Source organism: Sciurus carolinensis, chromosome 3 (genome assembly GCF_902686445.1).
Source record: "Sciurus carolinensis chromosome 3, mSciCar1.2, whole genome shotgun sequence".
NCBI classification, from domain to species: domain Eukaryota; kingdom Metazoa; phylum Chordata; class Mammalia; order Rodentia; family Sciuridae; genus Sciurus; species Sciurus carolinensis.
The window spans coordinates 25,010,613-25,029,809 of record NC_062215.1 but is presented as its reverse complement, the minus strand read 5'-3'; the positions used below and the strand labels follow the sequence as shown (position 1 = coordinate 25,029,809).

Genomic DNA, 19,197 nt, shown 5'->3' with positions numbered 1-19,197 from the left:
GAGAATGGAAGTATTTTAACCAATTAACCATGTTGGGGGTTAGAAAGAGAAATTTTAAGGTCAAGAAACAAACCATTCCTTTGAGGTTTTTAAAAACCTGAAGGAAAATTTATTTCTCTTCCCCACTGGAGTCTGATCCACCTTCTTGGTGGGATCTGGAGAACTTCCTTAAACAATCCACGTTTAAAAGCACCCTGAGCTAGAATCTGAGTGGTGACACCCCAAAGGGTGGGCCTGGTTGGGCCGATCGGTCAGGGATTTGGCACCGAGAGATCAGGGTTCCTCACCAGAACATCTTTCTTAAGCAAGTGGGCAAACCTGATCTCCAGTCCAGCCCTGGGGTCCCTGATTCCCACTCATTCTCAGGCCTGCGGGAAGAGCGCACTCCCCAGTTCTGCCCGGTGTCCTGCAGTCAATGGGACTGGAAGGCGCGGGTCACTTCCTCCGTGCTTGGGCTTGGTTGCTCTGTCCCTTCTGGTGCTGCTGCTTAACCTGGGCCAGGATGTCTCGAATCTTCCGCTGAGCCATCTGCAGCAAGAAAGGGCAAGTGGGTAGGGTGAGGACCTCCAAGGAGGGAGGGTCCAGGACTCAGAATATTTAGCAGAAAACTGAGGATCTGGATGACTTTAAGTTTCTCTGCCTCCAAGTGCACTCTGAAACTCCTCTAGGCAAAACGGAAAGTAAGCAGAGTTGGAGAGGGTGAGCACAGAAGGGAGGAGACATAGCGAAAACTCATTAATCAGCATTTAAAACTTAACGAAGTTAACACTTTGCCATGATAGTGAACCTAGAAATGGGAAAACTTAAGCTTCTACCCAGAAGTATATTCCATGGTGCCCTAGAATCATAAATTAGGAGACACCATCATAAATCCAATACTCACAGCATGCCAAAGGGAGGGGGACAACGTTCCCAGATGTGGTGTTAAAAAAAAAAAAAGTTCTACCAATGTATCTGAATATTCCTTTCTATAAACTGAATGCTTGGTTTCTTGGTTAAAGAGAAAGTGGGTCTAGGTTCAGGAAAGAAGCTGGAATTCAACAGTTAGGAGTTCTGATCAGAACTCGCCTGATGCTTTTAAGTATTTCATTTAATCCTCATGCTGCTGTAATATTTAATAAAACCTAGCCAGTAGTGGTAGATCTACTACTACCCTCATTTCCTTGTTGGTAAAATGAGGTTGTTATCGGGATTAAATTAGTTAATATAGGGCTGGGGCTATAGCTCAGTTGGTAGAGTGCTTGCCTCGCAAGCACAAGGCCCTGGGTTCAATCCCCAGCACCACCAAAAAAAAAAAAAATTTAATATACAAAAGCCCTGTGAAACAATGCTGGGTGTGTATCATAAGTACCCACAAACGGTAACTATTATTCCTATGGTTCTTACTGATATCCCAGGATTACAGTATGCTGCTAATGCCAGGTAATACAGAGACTATGTGGGCAATGAACTCAAAAAGTTCCCAAGTTTTCAATGCTGTGCTGCAGCAACAATGCTGAGAGCTCAGGGGACGGTTTCACCCTGGATTGCCACAGCCTGCTGATGATAAACAGAAGGAACTGTGTTCAACAGTCTCAGAGTCCCAGCTCTCAGTACTAGTATGTAGAGCATTTAAGATTTTACAACTGCTCTGTCAGTCACCCTTTTCCTTGCCTTGTTGAAGCTCAGTAAAATCGGAACCTGAGATTGGTCTTGTTTCCCAGACTCTTGAGTCAACCGCAGCCCAGGGAAGGGGAAGGATAAGGCGCTCCGAAAGGGTGTGGGAGGGTGGAAGAACAGGAATCAGGGAAGTGGTCATTCTGGGACAGGCAAAGGAACTGCTTTTGAAAACAATCCAGGGTGTTAAGACTGGCCTTTCTCATTATTCCATGGATAAGACGTGGCACTGTTAACTCCAACTTCCTTTTAATGTCCAGTGTAAAAGGGGCAGGGAAAGACTAAGGTTAGATAACTGGGAAGATTACTCATATATAATGTATAATAACAGAATAGAATAATAGAGGTTGACCTGGATATCATTTCTCTGCTCCTGGCCCCTGCAGCCCTCCTGAGATGGGGGAAGCACCAGATGTACCTGGCTAGCATAGAAATGCCCGATGATCTTAACAATGACTTGGTCGTTCTCATCCGGGGTCTGGTCTCTTGGCACCACCACCTCAGCTGCTGTCAAGTTCTGCAGTTCATTCACCTGGGGATGACCAGAAAGGAGCTCAGGATGCTATAGCACTTGCCTAGCATGCACAAAACCCCGGGTTCCATCACCAGCACCACACACACTCACACTCACACACAACACAGGAACATGGGTGGGACTGGAGCAAGAGACAAGAGGTGGGCAACAGTTAGGGAGAGTCAGGCACTGAACTTGGGGAAACAGAATCAAGCAGAAGGGCAAATGGAGCAGACAGTTGAACAGGAGGCCAGAGTGGCCCTGCTGGGTTTGGACCCCAAGGCCCAAAGCCTTCAACCTGGCCCCTCGGGGCTTACCGTTTTGCCACCTTTGCCAATGACTCGGCCAGCAGCCGAGGCTGGCACCCGTATATGAGTCTCCAGCTTTACTTCCTCCTTGGGACCAAAGAAGTTCTCCTCTTTGAGTTTGCCATAGATCCTTCCCTGAGCCTGGGGAGAGGGGGTCATTGTTAATCAGTGGTTCATATTATCTGTGGCAAAAGGAAAGAGTGGTGAACACCAAGGTGACCCCCACATTCCAGTCCGTCCTTTTCGGGTCTATGGCAGGTGATGTGAAAGGTCCCTCTGGGCAAATAAATACTTCCAGAAGGCTCCTAACTCAAAAGTTCCAAACCAGATCTATGGGATCTAGGGTGATTGCATTTATTTGGATGTGGCAAGGTGAGCATGTCAAGGCCCTAAAATCAAGTCAAGAAGAGGGTAGCCCTGCAGGACACCCCAAGGGCTAGAAAGCTGTCCCAGGTCTCCATCCTCACGTAGGTCAGTTTAAGTTAATCATTATCTTTGGCAGCCTAATCACATGCTCAACAACCTATGGTTATGGTGGACATACGGGAACTGGCATCAGTGCAAAGACCAGATTTCGTTCACTCTCTTATTCCTATGTGAACCTTCAGGAAGTGAAGAGGAAAGTAGTAATCAACAGAAAGTAAGTTCAATGCCACTTTGAAAGCAACATTGCATCCTTCTGGAAAGGCCAAAAGACGTGACAAGAATGTGATCCTAGCAGAAGCTGCCCCAGTCTTTCTCCTGCACACAAGAAGTTCCCAACCTCAATTTCCCTGTTAATCAGTTTGGAAAAACAATATAAATCAAAACCTTGAATTGGGCCTCTGGGGGTCCGGTGATGATAACCATTCGAACTTTGGAGTCAGGTGTTTCCGGTGGAGCGATCTACAAAGCAAACATCTGGTCAAAGAGGGGTCCACCTGCCATCTCCATACCCTACAGGTCCCTTCCTACCACACTCGCTTCCACTGTCCAACCTGAGGACTAGGAGAGGGAAAAACAAAGACCCTGAAGCCCAAGTCACTGCTCCAGTGCACCCAACCTGTGATGAATGCTATGAGGTCCTGCTTTGGTGACATTTGCTCAGTAGGGTGTCCCTGACCCTCCCCACTGGAGGGGTTTCACTGGAAACTGCTGAGAAGCAGAGACACAGGTGAGGTACACTCTAGCTAGCATGGTTTCCTTGTGTACTCTTGAGGAAAGTGGGGCTCAGGTCATGTGGATCAGTGGGGCAACAGGGTGGGGCTGGACCTAGAACCCAAAGCAGTCAGTGGCAGGACCCAAGCTCTTTCCACACTGCAGTGCTGCCGCTGATTCAGCTGAAAACCCAGAAGCACTAAAGGCACAGTCCATAGCAAAAGAAGATTGCAGTCCCAGGGCAGGGAAGGTCCTTAACTTGAGATGCAGATTTCTCTAAAGCATACAAAGCATACCATACAAATCTGGAACAAACATCCCAGGTCTGGAGAAACACAGAGCAAATCACCTTGATGGAGGCACTGGCAAATCTGGAGAGTTGCTTGATGTGCTGCCCCTTCTTGCCGATGATGGCACCCACCGCCTGGGCGGGAATGAACACCTGCACCATCTCCTGCTCTGGAGCCTGCTGTGGGACAGGGGCTTCTTACCAAGGGCCTGACTGAGAGCAGGGCCCAGGAGCCCCTCCACTCCCCTCCCTGCCTTGCAGCCTAGAGGAAGAGGAAGTGCAGGTACCCCACTGCACCCTGTGCTGGTGATAGATGCGTGAGCCCTTTAGCTCTTCCTAAGCCCAGCAGGGCCAAAGGGAAGAAGCTGAGCAAGAGTGAGGGAAAGAGCTGCGGGCACCAGGGCAGCATGCTCTGATGGGCTCTGCACAGCTGGCATTCTGGAGTCAGAGCCCAAGGTTGGAGCAATGCAGAGGAGGACCATCTCACAGACCTCCCATCCCTCTCCCTGCCCAACTTCCTAAGCACAGGGAGTTGGATCCCTTAAGGAAGACCACCCACAAGACTGGGGTCCCCTGAGATTAAAACCTTCCACCTACCATAAAGGAGCTGTAGGGAGCAGCCCCAGTAACGCTGCTGGGAGGTGGCGGGACCGCACTGGAGGAGGCTGGGAAAAGACCCACAGCCGCCAGGTTGAGGCCAGGGATCAGGTGAGACTGTAACTGGGGAAGAAGAGTGAGGAGCAAGTCAGCTCATCCTGACAGAGCCCGGTAGTCCCTTGTGTGCGTGGCCCTGGCTGAAAAGTCAAACAACTCCGAGGAAGTGGACCCAAACCATGAGAACTGCATGCTTTTGCATAAAAACCTGCCTGACCTTGTGGTTTTCCTATCCTCACACACTACATGGGTGTGGAGTTTTGGGTGACATAATTTCCTCATTGGAGTAAGCACTAGCACCTCTGACCCAAAGAACTAACCCGCCCTGTACGTCAGAGGCCCTTCCTCTCTGGAAATTCCTTCCACTCCAATGGAGACAGACCAGGTTCATAATGCAGTAATCTCATGCTCCTCTATGAGCACAGGAAGAGCGCGCTCCCTTCAACTTCCAGAACTCAGTGGTTCTGAATCTCTCGTCCTGTACCAACTTCACTTCACCCACCTTTTCTTTTCCTTCTTTCTTTGTACTGGGGATTTAACCCAGGTGCGATTAACCACGGTGCAACATCCCCAGCTCCCTTTTCAAATTTTTTTTTTTTTTTTTTTTTAATATTTTTCTAGTTGCATGTGGACACAACATCTTAATTTAATGTGGTGCCATGGATCAAACCCAGTGCCTCACACGTGCGAGGCAAGCACTGTACCATGGAGCTACAGCCTCCAGCACCTCCCTTTCTGAATTTTGAGGTAGGGTCTCGCTAAGTTGCTTAGGGCCTCCCTAAGTTGCTGAAGCTGGTCTCAAACCTGCAACCCTCCCACCTCAGCCTCCTGAGACACTGGGATTACAGGCCACTGCATCTGACTGTTGTTAAAAAACCAGATGAAAATGACGAACCCTCCTCTCCACTAAAGTGCACATGACCACAAAGTTTACAGGAGGATCACAGCCTCCAAGCCCAAGATTGAATCTCAACTAGGAATCTATGACACCCAAGACTGGACGACCCACACCAACCTAGGACCCAGAAAAGCCCCTGTTAATTACATGTGCTTAAAAAGTTCATTTCTGGGGCTGGGGATATAGCTCAACAGTAGAGTGCTTGCCTAGGATGAGCAAGGAGCCGGGGTTCCATTTTAGCATTGCAGAAAGAAAAAAAAAAAAGTTATTTCTGATGAATTGCTGTCCAAAAGCATAAAGATGCTCCACGGCCATACGGCACAGGGTGCATGTGACCATCACCTTCCTGTCCATGGCCAGGAAAGGGGACCCAAAGGGGCACAGCCTAGCACTCACGCTCATAGCCGCCACATCATTCTCGTAGGCCTCCCGAACTTTCTTCATGATTTCCTGCTCCGCCCTGCAGCAGTTCTCAATGGCCCCCTTGACGGTGATGGTCCGCTCCGGGTTGTAGAGGGTGAGGTCCTGCAACCTGGACAAAGAACAGAGGGGCCTCAAGCTTTCACTGGCAGCCCAGGGCCTGGATGGGAATGAGGCCCAGAAACCAGCCAAGTCCCAGGTCCCCCATTCTGTAATCTGTGGAACTTATGGCAAATAATTCTCCATCTCCAGCCTTCGGGCCCCTAATTATGTAACCAGGTCAGAGAGAGAGAGAGAGAGAGAGAGAGAGGAGAGAGATGTGTCCAGGGAGATGAGATTACTCAACCCATACCCCTCTATCAGAGCAGAGCCAATCCTACGCAGCTTCCAGTCACCGGCCAACCCCAGCCAAGCCTGGAGCCTGGCTCCCGCTTATCAAGTCTCCAGGATGGCTCGAGGCAATCATATTTTTAGAAGAAAACAGTTACACTGCCCACAGGCTAGTAACTAGAGGAATAAGGAGTCGTGGTCCTTGCACAAAGCTAATCCACCCCCTTAACTGGTTCTTCCAGGAGTCGCCCACCACACACATATATGGTGGCAGTCAGGCCTGAAGCCCCATTTCCTAGCAGTGGGCTCTCAATGAGATGCAGAGGAAGAGAGCCAGGATATGGTGGGAAGAGGACATGGAGACAACCGCGCCTGACTGTGGCGGTGGACGAGCTCGAGAAAATTAGCTTTACCACTGCCTCCCCATAAACAGGGATGTGGGGCAGTGCCTTACGAGGAGATGGTGATTTTCGTCTCTGTGTCCTGCTCCACTTTCTTCAGGTTCCGCCCTTCCTTGCCAATGAGACGTCCCACGAAGTTATTATGGGCCAAGATCTTTAGGGGGACTTCATCAGCCCTGGGGAAGAAGCAAGCAGAGGACAAGAGTTTGTGGTTTCTTTTTTTTTTTTTTTTTTTGTGGTGCTGGGGATCGAACCCAGGCCTTGTGCTTGCAAGGCAAGCACTCTACTGACTGAGCCATATCCCCAGCCCCAAGAGTTTGGGGTTTCTACGACAAGTCACAAGACAAAAAGTGTTGGAAGGTTACACAAGTCAGCAGGACAGCGATTGCTTATGACTAGAAGAGGAGGACAGAGAGCCAAGGGGCAAGGGAACTCAGAGGCAATGGCTTTACTTGAACGGATTATGGCTTCAATAGGTACCAGATGCAAATAATAAACTCATTAAACTGTGTACTTCAAAAATAGATATCATTAAGACAGGTATGGTGGCACCAGCCTATAATCCGGGTTACTCAGAAGGCAGAGGCAGGAGAATTACTTGAGTCCACAAATTCACGTGTAGCCTGGGCAACATAGTAAGACCATGTCTCAAAATACAATAGAGAAGAGCCAAGCGTGTTGCACGCCTATAACCCCAGCAGTTGGGCAGGAGGATCCCATCCCAAGTTCAAGTTCAGCCTCGGGAATTTACTGAGGTCCTAAACTAACTAGCAAGACCATGTCTCAAAATTTAAAAATTTTAAAAGCGGGAGGTTAGGGATGTGGCTTGGTGGCTAAGTGTGCCCCTGAGTTCAATTCCTGATACAAATTTAAAAAAAAGAAAATGTATTGGTGGAGGCCAAGGATGTAACTCTGACAGAGCACCAGTCTGACATTTGTGAGGCCTTCCCTGGGTTCTTCCCCAGCACCACACAAAAAGTTATGGGGACAAGGAAGTGTGTGTGTGTGTGTGTGTGAGCAGGAGTAGGGTAGCATTCCCTGAAGCTGTGAAAAGCCGGGGCCTTACGTTTTGGTGTCCTTTGCCTCCTTATGCATAATCTCCAGAATCATCTTACAGGCAGAGGAGCAGCCCTCAGGGGTCGAGTGGACGCTGATGGCCTTTTCGGCGGCACCTGCATTTTCCTTCCTGTGTACATCTATCCTGAGGACCACAAGAACAAAACCAATTAGTTGTCCCCAGTGACACTAGTCCTCAGGCTCCCTCGCCTCTCAATCCATCAAAAGCATAGAACCCACTCTTCTTCCAAAAAGGCCAGTCAGGTCCAGAAGTGAGTAGGGCCAGGGCAATGTGGTCAGGCTATTACTCTGACTCTGTCAGCAGGTAGGTCGGGACAAGAATAAAACCTTCAACACTGATGCCAGGGCACGGATGACCAGATCAGGCCTGTAAAACTGCATTTCCCCTTGAAGCAATGATAGGAAGATACAATGTACCAACGAAAAATAAGTAATGACAGGATTTATTATGAATAAGGGAATAATGTGACCTGTTCTTTCCCACAGAGCACACTGATCAGTCACAAAGATTAGAGAAAAGGCGTGAATATGAGATGGGGCATAATTATGACCCGTGACAGAGGACTCTAACTTTGGTCAGGGTGACTAGCCCTGTGGTCACCACCAAGTGGTCACTAAGGCATACAGCATGAAAGAGTGGCTGAGTTACCACACCTGCATTTGCTTGAGACTGTCTGTTAAACTTTATAGAACAGAACCCTGGTCAGTCACTGCCACCAATGGTGTACCCCAGACTCCTCCTCCCCTGCCACCTGCCCACCACCACCCAGGAGACAGGATAGGAAGCAGCGACCCCGAGTATCCTAAGCACTTTTCTGAAGAGTAAATCTTGATGCCCCAATGTATCTCCAGGAGGCCTCCCTAGGCAAGAGCAGGTTCCCTTGCACCCAGCCTCCTTCCCCAGCAACCAGACTCACTTGGACTGGGTTTGTTTTGTGATGTTACGGATTGTGGCACCCTCCTTGCCGATGATGGCGCCCACATACTGAGTGGGCACCAGGAGCCGAAGGGGGATGTCCACCTGCTGCTGCTTGGCTGGGGCCCCTGTTGCCACAGGTGAGCCCTGGCGGGGCTGACCCCGAGAGCCAAAGCCTCCACGGCGCCCATTCTCAGGACCCTGAGCTATCTGCTCATCAGGAATGTAAGAGACTTTCAGGGCATGGTTCTCCAGCTGGTGGCCGTTCAGCTTCATGATGGCTCTGGGAACAGAGGGAAAATCCATTAGTCACTCCAACCTATGCCAATCATATTAGGAACCCTCCTTGTGCAAAAGCATTCCACCCAGTTACAGTGAGGAACACACACTGAGGAAAGGGAAGTAACCACTGCCCATCACCCCCAACTACTCTTTAAGAGAACGTTCCAGCCTACCTGGTATAAGACACCAAAGGAAAAGAAAAGAAATATAGAGATGCCTGATGACATTTAGTTGGGATTATTGTTCACAAAGGCCTTCCATTTAGAGCAGAGAAGTGGCATCCAGTGCAATGAGAAGCACATGGTGCTGCTGGGCTGAGAAGGAAAACCAAGCCACAGATCTAAAGAAGTCCACAGTTGGGGCTGGGGTTGTGGCTCGGTGGTAGAGCACTTGCCTAGCACGTGTGAGGCACTGGGTTCGATTCTCAGCGCCACATATAAATAAATAAAGCTTCATCAACAACTAATAAAATTATTTAAAAAAAAGAAGAAGAAGAAGAAATCCACAGTTACTTGAAGAACCACATACCTGAAGAGGCTTGACAAAGCTAACACCTGCACTTTCTAGATGGTATTCCTACCAGAGGATGAAGAACCCAAGCACTAACTACTACAAAATCTTAATACTACAGATTTTGAAGCCAAGGATTGAAATGTGTTAATCCTGTCCTGGCATACCCCCAATGAGTTAAGTGAAGATACTCAACTGAGTTAAGACACCACTAGTTTGTGCACTAAGTAATTTATAACCCAGTCTGCACCCAACCTAGCCTAGAACTAAGACTCAGCAGCTGCAAAGTGGAAGTTGTTGCCTGCCCTGCCTATCTTACATCTTTGACCTTTAGAGGTCATTGACCCATTCAGAATTAATTTGTATGTAAAGTGCCAAGTTAGGTTCCAAATTCATCTTTTTGTCTATGCATATCAAATTACCCTGGTACTATTCTTCATAAAGACTAGTTAACACTGTTTGATTCTCAACCTAAAGGTTTACTTCTATATTACATTGATCTATGTCTATTCTCGGTCCCATAACTCATTGATTTAATTATTGCAGCTTTGAAGTAAATTTTAATATCTGTGAGTTCAAGTTCAAGACTCTCATGGTTATTTTCGGTCTCTTGCATTTCCCCACAATGAATTTAGTACTAGCTTATGTCAGTCAAAATTGTATATCCTACAATATGCATGTGAAAGCACATGATAAAATAAGGGGTTTGTTTTTACACCAAGTAAGTCTGGCACCTTCCGTAGTTAAGGAAACTCCATGGGAAAGAAGCAGGAATTGGTGATAGGAATGAATTGGAAATTGGAGCCTACGTATATGAGGTCTGTAAAACAGGGCAGTATCAGATTGAAGGGAAGGGATGAGAATCATCCAAACTCAAGGCTGGCACTGATTAGAAAGGTAAGTGAGCAAGCCTCGATGTGATCTGTAAAGCCATGAAGAAGTGCCTGGATGGTCAGAGGGAGTAGAACGGCTAGCCCAGAGAGCACACGTCTAAAAGGAAAAAAATAATAGGTACTTGACCTGGTGGGACTCTACGTATAAAGTATCACTAGATTGAGGAGGCAGCATGTTGAGGCAGCAAAAAAAAAAAAAAAAAAAAAGTAGCAAAGCAATAGGATCAAATGCCAATATAGACAATGTGCAAAATATGCAACCTGGTATGATGCTGCATCTTGTACAACCAGAAGAATGAGAGGTCAGACTCCATTTGTATGATGTGTCAAAATGCATTCTACTGTCATGTATAACTAATTAGAACAACCAAAACAAATAACCATTAGTAGAAACCACATTTTTATGTCAATCTGTAATGAAGATGCTTACCCTAAGTATATTAAGAGTTCAGAATATTAAAAAGCAAAACCAAAAAACCCATCTTGACCCCGGGGTTTTCAGGAGGGCATTCTTGACAAATAGAAAAGTGGGTTCTGACACTGACTAGAAAATACAACTCTTTTGAATGGTTTATGTGATTTTCTGGTAAAAATGTACCCCAAGAAACAGCCTCCTCCATCGTGATACATAAAACCACAGCTTGTTAGCAGTTTTTTGATTGTTTGTTTTTTAATGTGCAATCTGTGCTAGTGGTTGAGAAGCATAACTGCTCAACCATGCTAAAGAACTAGAAATTGTGTTGTGATGGAACAGAAAGAATACTACAGAAGCTTCAACTAGGCAGGCTCCTGACTATCACTACCAAAAAGTGTCTGGTGGAAGGACTGAAGGTGTAGCTCAGTGGTAGAGTGCCTTTCTGGCATGCGTGAGGCACTGAGTTTGCTCCTCAGCACCACATAAAAATAAATGAATCAAAATTAAAAATGTATTCTTAAAAAATGTCTAGTGGGACATCACTGCTAGTCTTTTGAATCCAGCAGTTCCGCTATTCACCACTTGGTGTCGCCATCAACAAGGAATCCTGCATAACCCTGGGAACCAACAACCTATCAGAGCCAACCTTTTCTCCCAGACTTCCCACCTTCCCTGAGGAGAGTTTTAGGTCCCTTCCTTCAATGTATTTCCCTTGCTGTGCAGGGCACTGAACCCAGGGTCTTCTGCTTTGGAGGCAAGCACTCTACCAATTGGGCTACATCCCCAGCTCCCCTTCAGTGTATTTTTGCTATCAATCCTGAAGTGTCAGAACCTTTGGGATTCCTGAAACACAGGACACGAAGATAAGCCCTGAGAAGACCTATGGAGGGAATCTGAGGTTGACTAGGTCAATACTGAAAAACACAGAGCGTCTAACCTGCCTGGGACTCCCCACACAGCTGTACCCTTCACCCAGACCTCTTGTCCTGTCCCAGCAGAGGGATCAGATGACCACTGCTCCACAAAGATCCCCAAGTCCCACTGCCAGGGTACTCACTGCCTGGTTTGCTCCCGGTTAGAATAGGTGACATTCACCACTGCCGTCTCACTCTCGGTGTTCACTGCAGAGACAACAGGCCAGGGTTAGAGCAGTGATATCTGCAAGCCCCGCAGATGAAACCCCAGCCCAGCCTTCCATGTTTTGAGCTCAAGAAAGCATCCAGCTGGCTACCAGGAGGTTATGAAAGACTCCACCAAAAGGTAAAGTTTCTGCCTGAGGTTCCTTTCACCACAGCTACTGGAAAGTTCAAACGAACCTTCTTGCACTCCTGTTCTCCTTCATTTCTTCATTCAAGCTACCCCAAAAGCAGGTATACAAAGGGTGTGGCCCCCACATCAGCAACTATCCAGAATGGCAAACACACCCCCCACCCCCCCACACACACACCTAGACCTGGGAGAGGAATTTACCCGTGGAAAGTTAGTTAAACTAGTTAAAAATCAACACAGAGAGTGAGATTAGCAATTTACAGAAGTAAACATCTCAAGGTCTGTAAAGATATGGTTGAGGAGATTTGGCAACACCCAAACCGATTCTAGAATCCTGCAAATCCTCAAGGACATGCTCATCAAATGAATATCCAGCTACACGGATTGATAAGAGTGGATGTTGTAGAGCCTAAAGGAAAAGAATCTGTCTCCATCTTTTTCCAGGAGAAGATTCCCTGCTTTGAGTATCCTTAAACTTCAGCTGTGAACTAGACACATTGGGTCATCCTAGCCTCAGGACACTGGCCAGGAATCCCATCGAAGTATATTTCAGTTTTCCTTTGATCACACATGCTTTTTCCTATTGCGTGGAGAATGGGTTGGCCAGCTGATAATAAAATTCAACCATGGGGACACATATTTCTCACTTTAGTAAAATTAACCTCCTAGTGCCTTGTGACTTTGGGTCAGTTCATCCCTGTGTGGGGCTCTGGGTAATGCAAATCTCTGCCTTCTGATCCCTGATAGGCACTTGGTCACAGAACATCAGTGCAAATCACTCTAAACCCCTCTGGCCTTCAGCAGTGCTTTCCCAACTCAACGGTGAGGGAGATTCTGCAAGAATGATCCTTCATGATCAGACAAACAGAAGTGAGGCAACAAGACCTCTGCATTGATGGAGCGTACATTCCAGGAGAGGTGAACTGGTAAGCAGAAGAAGCCAATTGTACAGAATACTAGAAAGTGGAGAGTGTCATAGACATAAATCAGAGTAAAGAGGGCGAGGTGAAGAGGCAGTTTTCAAGAGGGAGACAGAACAGACCTCAGGATCATCTGAGCGGACTAGAGGATTTTCTACTGTCCAACAGATTCAAAACATTTTCCATACTGTTCTCTCCAGGTGGCTGACACCCTTCCTTACAGAACCCTGGTGGGCCCTGAACAAACTAAACCAGCTTTGACTCCGAATGCAACCCCAGTGAGTTCTGGTTGCAACACCACTGCTCAGGGTTACTATTGATTTATACAGGAATAGCGTATTAATTATTCTATACTGTGAACGCTACTTGACAACAAGTTACCCTAGCATTTATGATCAAAGAAACTGCAGGTTTAGAGCATAAATCAACCTGTTTAAAGTTTAAAGTGCTTTACCATCAAATCATTTGTAATCACCTATAGCCTGCCCCTTTCCACAACAAATACAGAAATCAATATTTAAATCTCAAAGGGACCAAAACTAGTGGTATCTTCTCTATCTGAAGACCTAAAGATGCCAGTTGTGATGGCACTCGCCTCCAATCCCAGTGTGTTGGTATTCCAAAATCCACTGTAGCCAAGCACATGATATGTGGAAGACTGAGGCAGGAGGATCACAAGTTCAAGGCCAATCACAGCAACTTAGTCTATTCTCAAAATAAAAAAACAAAAAGAGCTAGGCATGTGGCTTAGAGGTTGAGCACTCCTAGCTTCAATCCCTGGTACCAAAAAATAAAATAAAATAAAATAAAAATAAAATTGAACAAAGACATGTGTAGCTAAAAGTCAGAGCTTCTGAAGAGAAATGACCAGATAATTACTTCGGTCACAACCCAGAAACGTGGAAAAATAAGAAAAAAATTGGAGGCAGAGTACTGGGCATTGAACCCAGGGACACTTTACCACTGAGTCACATCTCCAGCCCTTTTTATTTTTTATTTATAGACAGAGTCTCGCTAAGTTGTTTGAGACCTTGCTAAATTGATGAGACTGGCCTCAAACTTGTGATCCTCCTGCCTGAGTCTCCCAAGGAGATAGTGGGGTTACAGATGTAGTCCACCAGTGAAAGCTGAAAATTTTTTAAAGTAAAAGGTCTGCCAGTCAGACATGGTGACACATGCTTGTAACCCCAGCAACTCAGGAGGCTGAGGCAGGAGAATCACAAGTCTCAGACCAGTCTCAGGAATTCAGCAAGACCCAGTCTCAAAATAAAAAAGGAGTGGGATACAGCTTGGTAGTAAAAGTGCCCCTGGGTTCAAACCCAGAACACCCCAAAGATAATGAATAAAGTAAAAGGACTGCAGATTTTCTTGGGTTAAAAGCACAATTTCCATTCTTAAACTACTGTCTTTGATGTCTATTTCTACCTTGGTTGATTCCTGAGAGCCCAGGACTCCATGGTGGGAAGGAGTGACTTTGTTCACTTCTCACCAGACAGAAGAGACACCTGGTTCCAGGAAGAAGCAGTAGAGCCTAAAACAAGGGCTTGGTGTCCCAGTCCCCAGGCCAGCCTATCCCATTCTATCTGGATCTTCCTGGTGGATATGATGATGGAATGGGAAGGAGAGCAGGTCCAACTCCTCAGATACCACCTCTCACCTGACCCATCTTACCTTGCTCACAGTTCTCTACTGTACCATACTGAGCCAGCAGGCTGTCCAGCACCTAGGAACATGGAGAGGGGTGGGTGAGAAGGCAGTCTGAGAATCCCAGGCCAGGATACGACTTACCCCAAAAGCTCCAGGGCACAGGCAGAGCCATAGGTGAGGACTGGGCATTATTACCTTTTAGACTAACAATGATGGCGGCACCAGCCAGAGTGTCTTTACAGGAATGTACTTCAGCTCTGCACTGAAAGCCTGTTTTGGAAGCACGTCTGGCTAACTGGGTCCCTATATCAACTCTTACCATCGCCAAGTTTAGGGAACACCCTTCCCACCACCTTCTTAATGCCTCCTGCCTTAGATAGTCCAAAAGGTAGAATCCAAGATGAAGGAGACCCAACCAACCCCAGACCCAGGAGACTCCTCCATTCAACCCAAGTCGACCCAGTCATGCTGCCCCATCTCCACCACCTCACCCCACCCCAATAAGAGCTTCCCTCAAAACACTTACTTCCCATCGGAGCTGAGGTGGAATGTTTCGGATCTGGATTTTTCGACTCCTGAAATTAAAAGGAAAATAGGAGTCAGAGAAAGCTCTGGGTGTTTTAACAAGACCCTGTGAACTGGCAGTTTCCAAACTTTGTTTCAGTTTTTTCCTCCCTACCTTCTGCTCACCAAAACGGATGTCTTAGAATAACTGTTTGGTAATGGAGATTTGGATTTGTGGTGCCAAATAAGACTAAATTATTGTCAATAATACCACAGCCGGGCACAGGGGTGCACACCTGTAAACCCAGAGGCTCTAGAGGCTGAGGCAGGAGGATCATAGGTTCAAGCCTAACCTCAGCAATTTAGTGAGACACTTATCAATTTAGCAAGACCCTTTCTCAAAAATAAATAAATAAAAAGGGCTGGGGATGTGGCTCAGTGGTGATGTGCCCCCGGGTTCAATCCCTGGGACCAACAAATAAAAAATACCACAAAGAATACAGAATCAAATGCTGCAAGCAATTAGGCAACAAAATTCCCTTAAAAAGTCATAACTTTATTCTTTGTCACTACTTAGCGTTCTCACTTTATTCAATGTCCTGTTACCACAACCAGGCACTACAATGCAAAGCTATATAAGAGAAATTAATTAATCTAACAACTATCTAATCAGTACCTACTTCATGCTCTACTTTATGTAAGAGGCTTGGGGCACAGCAATGAACCAAACACAAAATGCCTGGCCTGAGGTGCTCACAAGGTACTAGGAGAGACAATATATGCAAACAAATTGCAGCAGATAATAACCTGGTTAAGCCCTTGGCAAGGATATGGATTTAAACCACTTATTAGTACTGATCTTGAAAAGATTATTTAACTTCTTTGAGGCCAAGTTTCCTCCCCTGTAAAGCAGGGATAATACCTATTCACAGGTGGTAGGTGGTGTTAGATAATATTTGTAAGGAGCTTAGCAAAAGGTCTGTTGTAAGCACTTCCCCCGCAACAATGGATGCATCCGTGAATACTAAGGTGGGAGTGATCAGCACACCTCCCAGCTTCTGGACCTCCTTGTCCCTTCCAGTTCCCACTCCCAGGCAACTATACCTTCTCCTTCCCATCTTTCAAATGCCTCTTTTTAAAAATGGCATTTTCCCTGAGGAAAGCTTTCAGGTTTTGGGTTGATTCCCAGGGCAACAGCTCATCACCCCAATCAATACCCTAATCTCTGAGTTTAAGACATTTAAATTGACTTGATGTGTTAGTCAATTGTCATTTAGGTCTTTGTATATCCTTGATTATAAAGTCTTAGTTCAAAGACAAGGTCCGACAAAATTCTAGCAATCTGAAGGAAAACTGCACTATAACGCCAGAGTCCAGTTCAAGCCCCTGAACTGACCCTTCCTGGGATGTTGACTGATTGACCCCCTTAGCCTCAGGCCTCAGTAACCCTATTGGATATGCAATGGGGACATATGCAACAGGAACTGTGTCAGCTCTTGTCCAGTTGGAGAAAGGGGGCTGAATTCTAATTGTAAATGTGTCCACCTTGGCTATCTTGGACGTACTCATACCGTTTCCCAGTGTCCCTGAATATAAAATGGAAACACAAGGGTCTCTAAGACCCCTTCTAGTTCTGCAATTTTGAGTGTGGAGTCTTTATCCACAAAATACATTAAGGAACATCCCTTTCTGAAATGAAATAACTTGGGGAAAGGAGAGTAAATGTTCAAGAGAAACTTTGTGGCATTCTACTTTGGCTGGTTCATGAACTTGACCTCATTACAGCAAGACAAAACAGTGACGATCAGAAACAAAATGCAGTTCCATCTCCTTAGATTCTATCAGGCCACCCTGTGATTCAATTCATTGGACAAGAGGAAGCCCCACATCTGCCCTTATGAGCGAGCAATTTCTCACACAACTCTTTTGATGACCAAATAGATGATTTTCAAAATGTCAGGGAACTGGAGAAATAAATGATTACATCATTTTAAGATTGAGGAAAACCGACATAGTTTTACAGGATAAGAGGGATAGCCCAAGACCCATGAGCCTCCCTTAACTGAACCATTCTGGATGAAGCGCAAGGAGCTGGGGGGACTGTCTGCCTGGGAGTTCAAGCCAATGAGGGCCTAAAGTAACCTGTGGTAGAAGCCTAATTTGAAGTACCCCCTCGCTTTCAGGATTGTCCCTTGCTATAATCTAAGGTTAAAGGTTAAAACATCCCTCCTACTTCGGACTGTTTTAGGGGGCTTTTTTTTTTTTCAGGGAGGGGAGGAGGGGAGGGAGGGGTGGTAGTGGTGAAATCAAATTTCTGCTGGGATGTTAATCCATATCCTGAAAGCAATGGCAGGCAGTTTGTCTGGAATGTCTGGAATGTTCCAGGAGAGGGAGGGGGAGGAGGGCAAGGCCACCCAGCCAATGAAAGAAAAGACATCCTGACAGCCCACCCCCACCCCTCCAGGGCACATACCCCACCCACTCTGGGAACCCACTTCTGGCCCCTCCCAGCCTTCCTTTCAGCAAAGCCCCCAGCCCTGATTAAAACACAACTAGAAGAGCCTGGAAGAACTGAGACCATGAAGAACCTTTGTCTTCGGGTCCCTTGGCCTGGTTTCTATTAAGTATGATGCTACCTAATTTATCTCGGCCCCAAAGCACAAGGGGCAATGCTGAAAGTGTAACCTGCATTCCCTTGCTGCCTGGGACCTTGTAGGTAACTCATTCATTCCAGAAATAAGGTCGAAAGGCCCAGGGTAGGCTGGGTGAAAGCAGGGCACCAAGGGCTTGCGGTACCTGGTGGTGATGAGGGGCACCCAAGACATCGCACTGAAAAGATATAGTGAAGCAGGATGTAGTAAAGCTCCATCCATGTCCCAGTCCCCAGGAGGCTGCAGGTGTCCGGACCAGCATGGAAAAGGTCAGGAAGTAGGGCTGACAAAGAGCTCATAGGTGAGAGGGATGGTAACTATTGATAAAAACTTCTGGGCTGCTGGGAACCATGGGAAACACTACTGCCTAACACCCACTCCTGCTCCTCCACCTCACGGGCTGATGGAGCCCTCCCTCTCCAGTAACCAGGTTCTGCCAGGCCAGGATGAGTGCAGTCTATGTCAGACAGAGAGACAGATAACAGGGCCCCATACCCTGAGAACCGTCTCTGTCCCTGGAGGGCCTAAACCACAATACCCATTTATTTAGCAAAGGAATGAAAACTCCCAGGGGCTCATCAATTGGCCCCAACCTCCAGTAGCTGAAAACCTGTTGAATCAAAGAATGAAGTCGCCCGTCACATGAAGGCAGAAAGAAGAGTGCAGCAGCTAGAAGGCTGAAACTGCTCGACTACTGCCTGCGACATGCAGTGCCCTCTGCCTGCCCTGCCCCATAGGTGTCAGGTCCTAGAGGGCTGTTCAGCAAATACATAGCAATTAGAGAGCCCGCCTGTCAAATGCTGTCAAAGGCCACCATGACGCAGGGGTCCTTTTTTGAAACACAGGGGACAACAGAGAATCTCACCGTGACATAGGGCTACATAGGAAACCAATGGACTTGGGAAGCTCATAAGCTGGTCCCAAGGAAGGGGTAAGAGGGGAGCTCCCTGGACAGGAAGGTCTCATTCTTTTACACTCTAGCTGGGTTCAGAGAAGTATCACTGACATGGACTTCAACGAAAGGGAAATGGTCACAATTTGAGAAAAGCCTGGCTTAAATTTTAAACAAAGAGAACTAACATTTGAGGAGCACTTACTAGATCCCAGACCCCAAGATTCATAGTCTCATATAATCCTCCCTCTGCCCATGAAGTTGGTATCAGTGGTTATGTTTTATAGACCAGGGCCACGATTAAGAGGCTGAATATTTTACCCAAGTCGCACTGCCACAAAAAGCCAGAGCCAGGAGTTGAACCCCTCGTCTGTCTGTTCCAGGCTCTTTGCACTGACCTTGTGCTACTTTTGAACCCAGAGGCACTTGACCACTGAGTCACATTCCCAGCTCTTTTTATATTTTACTTAGAGATAGGGTCTTGCTGAGTTGCTAAGGCTGGCTTTGCACTCATGATCCTCCTGCCTCAGCCTTCAGAGCTGCTGGGATTACAGGCATGCGCCACTGTGCCCAGCCCGTGTCATAAAGAAACAAAAAGGGCTGGGGATATAGCT

General features: G+C 46.9%; 1 protein-coding gene across 3 annotated transcripts in view; it reads right to left on the bottom strand.

Annotated features, from left to right (window-relative positions):
- Window positions 1-435: 435 nt before the first annotated feature.
- The window catches only part of Igf2bp1 (insulin like growth factor 2 mRNA binding protein 1), a 39,525-nt gene continuing 20,763 nt past the window's right edge, over window positions 436-19,197 (bottom strand). The window contains exons 3-15 of one of the 3 annotated variants that reach the window (XM_047545847.1): window positions 15,063-15,111; window positions 14,561-14,612; window positions 11,758-11,821; window positions 8,602-8,883; window positions 7,674-7,808; window positions 6,661-6,783; window positions 5,853-5,988; window positions 4,502-4,624; window positions 3,965-4,084; window positions 3,289-3,363; window positions 2,488-2,619; window positions 2,075-2,188; window positions 436-528 (exon numbers count right to left, since the gene is read on the bottom strand). In XM_047545847.1, coding sequence (XP_047401803.1) covers window positions 436-528; window positions 2,075-2,188; window positions 2,488-2,619; window positions 3,289-3,363; window positions 3,965-4,084; window positions 4,502-4,624; window positions 5,853-5,988; window positions 6,661-6,783; window positions 7,674-7,808; window positions 8,602-8,883; window positions 11,758-11,821; window positions 14,561-14,612; window positions 15,063-15,111 — 1,498 coding nt within the window. The remainder of the gene's footprint in view (window positions 529-2,074; window positions 2,189-2,487; window positions 2,620-3,288; window positions 3,364-3,964; window positions 4,085-4,501; window positions 4,625-5,852; window positions 5,989-6,660; window positions 6,784-7,673; window positions 7,809-8,601; window positions 8,884-11,757; window positions 11,822-14,560; window positions 14,613-15,062; window positions 15,112-19,197) is intronic. The other 2 variants (XM_047545848.1, XM_047545849.1) reach the window with 2 other exon arrangements.